General features: G+C 36.9%; 1 protein-coding gene across 1 annotated transcript in view; it reads right to left on the bottom strand.

Moving 5' to 3' along the window:
* Positions 1-221: 221 nt before the first annotated feature.
* The window catches only part of cep120 (centrosomal protein 120), a 76092-nt gene continuing 69715 nt past the window's right edge, over positions 222-6598 (bottom strand). The window contains exon 21 of the mRNA XM_080188950.1: positions 222-5210. Within this exon, the coding sequence (XP_080045076.1) occupies positions 4973-5210 (238 nt within the window). The 3' untranslated portion in view covers positions 222-4972. The remainder of the gene's footprint in view (positions 5211-6598) is intronic.

Raw genomic sequence — 6598 nt, 5'->3', positions numbered from 1 at the left:
CTCAATCTTTCAATGCTAAGGATCAATCAGGGATCTACTGTCACCTGAAAATTATTATTCTAGGATGTGGTTTTCAAATATACTTTATTCATCCTTGACTTGCCAACAGATTCTTCACTCCAGCGTAGATACTGTCAACTGTTATCTGGTATGCCCTGAATTTGTGGTTAAGGATTAAAAGATTATGAATCAATTATTGCAAAGATACTGCTAAATCAGAGTATATTTGATAGTTTAATTGATGTTTTGCAAAATAAAATTTTATTCAAACCACTCATTTATAAAACAAATTCAAAGAAAACACAAAACTTGCACTGAAGATTTGTAATTGAAGTTTTGATCCATAATGTTAAATAGTGTCAAGTTTCAAGGACAATGGTACACACAAAATCATGAATAACAGGGAAATCCTGAAAGGTGCAATCTACTTTTTTTTGAAGAAGCAGCTCCCTCTGTTGTTTAGTTACAGAATTTCAAATCCATCATTTATTCCAAGGAAATTTCTCAAATAGGTTCATTTCTTGTGAAGCATACTGATTACTTACATATTCTGTCAATGTGCACTTTCCTTTTCAATGCAAGAAATCTTAGTTAACATTTTGTATCACAAATGCTTTCATATATGGAATGGGAGGGGCACACAGGTATAAATTTTAAACTTCCCGTGCACTACTTCCTATCTGTCTGCGATTCACTACTGCTGTTCTAAGATTAAGGTCAGAACGTAATTGAACTCCTTGAAGCTTGCTCTGCCACGCAATAAGATCATGGCCTCAAGCCCAATTTCCCACCGGTTCTCCAGAACTTTTGACCCCCCCCACCGCCACCGTCCAAGATTCTTTCCAATTCAGCCTTAAATACATTCAATGACACAGCCTCCACAACTGTCTGGGGTTCAGCAGTCTGAAAATTCATATCTTTTGAAAGGAACTCCTCCTAATTTCCATCTTAAATGAGTGAACAATTATTCTGAGACTCTGCCCCCCATTTTACAATACCTTTTGCAGTGAACATCCACGTCCGTAGTGCCAATCCCCACAGATTCATATATTTCAATAAGTTCAACTTTACTTTTGAAACATGAATCGTCCCAACATTTCCTCATAAGGCAATCCTTTCATCACTGGAATCAATGTAATGAACCTTCTCTAAACTTCAACCAACGTAAGTATTTTCTATCTTAAATAAGGGCATCACAATTGTAGGCAGCACTCCAGTTGTAGTCTCACCAACACCCTGTACGGTTGTGGCAAGATCTTTCTACCTTTATATGCTACTCTCCCTCACAATAAAAGCCAGGATTCCTTTTGTCTTCCTAATTACCGTTAACATTTTGTATTTAATGTACAAGGATACACAGATCCCTCTGTACAGTCTCTGTAATCTCTTTAAATATTTTGCTTTTCTATTCTTACCATTTGCCGCATTATACTCCATCTGCCAAATGTTTGCCTTATTCACTTAACCTATGTATATCCTTTTTCAGACTCTATCCTTCTAACAAATCATTTTTGCAGCTATACTTGTATCATTAGCAAATGGGAAGCTGATTCAAATGTGTCTGGGCAGAGACATCTGGATGTCTACGTTCATGAATTGCAGAAAGTAGGTATGCAGATACAGCATGAAATTAAAAAGGCAAATGGAATGTTAACTTTTATTGCAAAAGAACTGGAATGTAAAGTATTGTTGCAATTGTATAGGGTGTTGGTGAGACCACATCTGGAGTAGTGTGTCCAGTTTTGGTCTCCTTATTTGAGGAAGGATGTGGTGGCATTGGAGGTAGTTCAGGAGGTTCACCAGATTGATTCTGGGGATGAAAGGATTGACACATGAGGTGAGATTAAACAATTCTTGCTGGAGTTAAGAAGAATAGGAGGGGATCTGATTGAGATATATAAAATAATCAAAAGAGAGTGATAAAGTAAACATAGACCAAATGTTTTCCCTTGTGACAATCTAGAACAAGAGGGTCACAGGTATAGATTGAGAGGCAGTAGATTTAAATTGTGATGAGAAATGACTTCTTGCAGAGGGTGGTAGTAAATTTGTGAAACTTGCTCCCTATAGGATGTTGGAGTCTGAATTATTAAATGGTTTCAAGAAGGAGATGGATATATTTCTAATAAAAACAGGTTAAAGGGAAATGGGGAAGTAGTAGGGAAGTGGATTGGAGACCAGTAAGAAATCAGCCATGATCTGATTGAAGGGTTGAATTGCCCACTTCTCCTAATTCCTATGTTCCTTCTATTATGCTTGGTCTCTTCATGCAAGTCATTTGTACATTTTGTAAATAATTGAAGTTGCAACATTGATCCTAGTGGCACTCCACTAGTCACCGTTTCCCAGCCGAAAACTGACCCCTCTGGTCCAACATTTTGTTTTCTATTAGTTAGCCAATCCTCTCATCATTCTAGTATGTTACCTGCCACACCATGAGCTCTTGTGCAGTAACTTTAATGCAGCATCCTACCAAATGCAATTTGGAAATTCAAATGGTTCTGCTTTAACCTCTCTGCTTGTTACATCCAAAAGTAACTAATAAATCTATCCAATTTCTCTTTCACAAACCATGTTCTCTCTGCTTGATTTTATTATGAATGTCCTGCTAATACTTTCATAATAATGGATTCTAGCATTTTCCACAGGACAAATGTTTGGCAAACTGATCTATATTTGCCTGCTTTAAATTTTTCCTTTGTTTTGAACAGAGGGTTGTTAAATTTGCAATTTTCCAATTCACTGGCACCTTGCCAGAACTCTTGCTGTTAACACCCTTTCTTGGGCATATGTAATCTTAATTGGAATATATATTGTCAAATCAACAAACTGATAACAAGCAACTTTCTTTTGGTTAACACAAAAACATAAATAGTAGAAGACGACCATATGGTCCATGAGCCACTCCTTCAATAAAATCATGGTTGACCTTGGGCTTCAATTCCATTTTCTACCCATTCCCTATATCCCTTGATTCCATGGGACTCCAAAATCTGTACTGCAGCCTTAAATATATTCAATGAAAGAGTACCCATAGCCATCGTGGGTAGAAACTTTCAAGATTCACAACCCTCAAGTGAAGGGCTTTCTCATCTCAGTTTTCAATGATCGGTCCCTTATTATAAAATTGTGCCCCTGTATTCTAGGTTTCCCAAATGGAGGGAAGGATTTCTCAGAATCACTTCTCATTCTCCTAAACTTCTAAAATGGACAATAGGGAATGAGAGAACATGAGAGAATAAATTATCACTTGACTGTTGTTTACAATGCATAGGCTCAAGGTTGAGGGGAATCGAAATAATGACCAGAATACTTGTGTGTATAAATTTTAAGACATTGTCTAACATTTGGCCTGTATAACAGTACAGTTCACACTTCAGATATTTTTCAAAAAATATGCTTCAAGATCTTCTAACTGCTGCGGGGGGTCAGGGCAAGGTTTACAGTGAGTAGTTGGTATTGCTGTAAATGTTTATCAATATATGCAATTTATATTTTCCAATACTGAAATTGCTAGCAGGAATTTAATATAAAAGAACTTTCTCATCTAGTCACTAAAACTCCAATGTGACATAAATTTTGATAAGTCTTTTCAAATTGTGATTTTCCGTCACCATGTTCATTTTTTAATCAGTTGGGCAAATCATTATAAAATTATATTGGCCAATTTAAAGAAGTAAATGATCAAAAGCATTCTATTAAGACCTTCGCAGTGAAATAGTTAACATAATACCCCTAATGGTGCATTCTCTGTTGTCAAATGCTAAGTATAGTGAGCATGAAGCAATGCCTTTGACAGCTGGATTTTTGATTTGACTTTGATTTGCTATCTCTAGTGTGGTCGATACCAATTCCAAAAGTATTAATTTGACAATTTTCTAGTTAGTTTAACTGCAACATGTACACTATTTTCACATATGACATGAATGTATTTAAATAGTCAAGTATTTCCTTTCACATTGGAAGTAAATCTTATTTTAAAGGATTCTGTGCTTCAAGTCACAAAGATGAAAAATAAACTAAAACCTAAAATAGATGAGTACATGAATCATATAATGTACATGGCATAAAGGATTGTTTGATATAACTGATAAGGCAGCAAGTGTTCCAAGTTTCTGTCAAATGATGTAAAAAAGACTATTCAGTGATTGAATTTTTGTTGCCTTCAAATCATTTCAGTGTTCCTTGTGCTTATAGCTCAATTCATAGAATCCCTACAGTGCAGAAAGAGACCAGTCGGCCCATCGAGCCTGCACTGACAACGATCCCATCCATGGAAATCGATGCAGATAGAGGGAAAATGTACAAACTCCACACAGTCACCCAAACCTAGAATTGAACCCAGGTCCCTGGCAGTGTGAGGCAGTAGTGCTAACCACTGTACCACACTGATTGATGATAGAATAAAATTATTTGCTCCTTAGAGTTGCAATACTTGAATCCCTGGTTGTGAATTTATTGCTGTATACAAGGGAGGAATCTGCTGTTTGTCATCTATGACATTATTTCAAAAATGATTGTTTTTTCCCATTTAGTTACTTTTTAAAGTAAAGTAAGGCACTTTTATCTTTTCTGTTCTCGGCAGCCCATTTTCCTACATTATTTTGTAAGCTCATCAGCCTAGTGGTGTCTTCAAAGAAAACAGTGCATAAAATTTGTGCTTAATGAATTTGAATGAAGTTTACTCTCCAAAAATAGCTACTTACAGACTAATTTAAAAACTGCATCTGTCAAAGTTACTGCATAAATAAAACAAAATTTCTAATTCATTCTAAGACAAGATTTTCCAAAAACACCTGAAGAGTTATACAAAAGTCAAATTGTGAATTCAGATCAGTATCAAAAGTTTAAATGATATATTCACAACATGTATACTAACTTTCTATTAATGAAGGATCATCAGTTAAAAAAAAAGGGGTAGATTAGAAATGGTGGTTGTCCCGTTTTTCACTATTTTCTTGAAGTGTCATTCTCATCTCTGACCACCTCGCTTTGTCATAGTTTCACGTATTTGTCTGTCAAGCTCACTGATAATCCGATCCTCATGAGTGTATACTCCTGTCCTTAGCAAAGTATCCCTCTCCTCTATGAGCCGAGCAAGATAATTGTCCAAGGCCTCATCTGGATGTTGAGTGTGATCACCACTTTCCTTCCTACTGGCAGGAGCCCGCTGATCTGAAGATTCCTTTTTATCTTCTTGCAGCTTTAACCTGTAAAAGACAAACAGAGAACTTTGAAAACACATGACAAAAATGAACTAAACTTAGCTCCAATTAGTATTTCCTGTGAAGCAAACAAAACTTAGGTGCTTCCATAAAATATGAAATAGTCAGGAATGTGAAATAGAATGATGGGTACAATGATGCAACATAGGTTAAAATCATATCATACAACATTATGCAGCGATGCGATATGGAACAATTCCTGTTCTTCAGTCAGTTCTTGATCATTGCCTCAGCACTGAAAGAATTATTAGCTGCATTCCCAAATAACAAGGTGGGAAGCAGCCATCACCTGTGAGTCATATTTTTTAGAGCTTGGAGGTTGTACCTTCACTGCTATATAGAGTCATAGAGGTTTACAGCATGGAAACAGGCCCTTCAGCCCAACTTGTCCATGCATGCCAGCCTCTTTTTTTTAAACCCCTAAGCTCGTCCCAATTCCCCGCATTTGGCCCATATTCCTTTATAGACATCTTACTCATTTAACTGTCTAAATGCTTTTTAAAAAACAAAATTGTACCCGCTTCTATTACTATCTCTAGCAGCTTGTGCCAGACACTCACCACCCTGTGTGTGAAAAAATTGCCTGGAACCGTTTGTATCTCTCCCTTCTCACCTTAAACCTACGCCCTCTACTTTTAGACTCCCCTATTTTGGGGAAGGATATTGACAATGTGGCTGATCTATGCCCCTCATTATTTTATAGAATTCAATAAAATCACTCTTCAGCCTTCTTCACTCCAAAGAAAAAGTTCCCAGTCTATCCAGCCTCACCTTATAATTCAAACCATCAAGTTCTGGTAGCATCCTAGTAAATTGCTTCTGCACTCTTTCTAGTTTAATAATATCCTTTCTGTAATATGATGACCAGAACTGTACACAGTATTCCAAGTATGGCCATACCAATGTCTCATACAACTTCAACAAGACATCCCAACTCCTGGATTCAATGTTCTGAGCAATGAAACCAAGCATACTGAATGTCTTCTTCACCACTCTGTCCACCTGTGATTCCACTTTTAAGGAGCTATGAACCTGCACCCCTAGATCTCTTTGTTCTGTAACTCTCAACGCCCTACCATTAAGTGAATAAGTCTTGGCCTGATTCAATCTACGAAAATGCATCACCTCACATTTATCCAAATTAAACTCCATCTGCCATTCGTCAGCCCACTGGCCCAATTGATCAAGATCCCATTGCAATCCTAGGTAACCTTCTCCACAGTCCACTATGTCACCAATCTTGGCATCATCTGCAAATTTAATAACCATACCTCCTATATTCTTATCCAAATCATTAATACAAATAACAAATAACAGTGGACCCAGCACTGATCCATAAGGCACACCGCTGATCACAGGTCTCCAGTTTGAAA

This window comes from Carcharhinus amblyrhynchos, chromosome 5 (genome assembly GCF_965287045.1).
Source record: "Carcharhinus amblyrhynchos chromosome 5, sCarAmb.v2.hapA, whole genome shotgun sequence".
Classification (NCBI taxonomy): Eukaryota; Metazoa; Chordata; class Chondrichthyes; order Carcharhiniformes; family Carcharhinidae; genus Carcharhinus; species Carcharhinus amblyrhynchos.
Note: the sequence above shows the minus strand (reverse complement) of the source record. Positions and strands in the feature narration are given on the sequence as shown.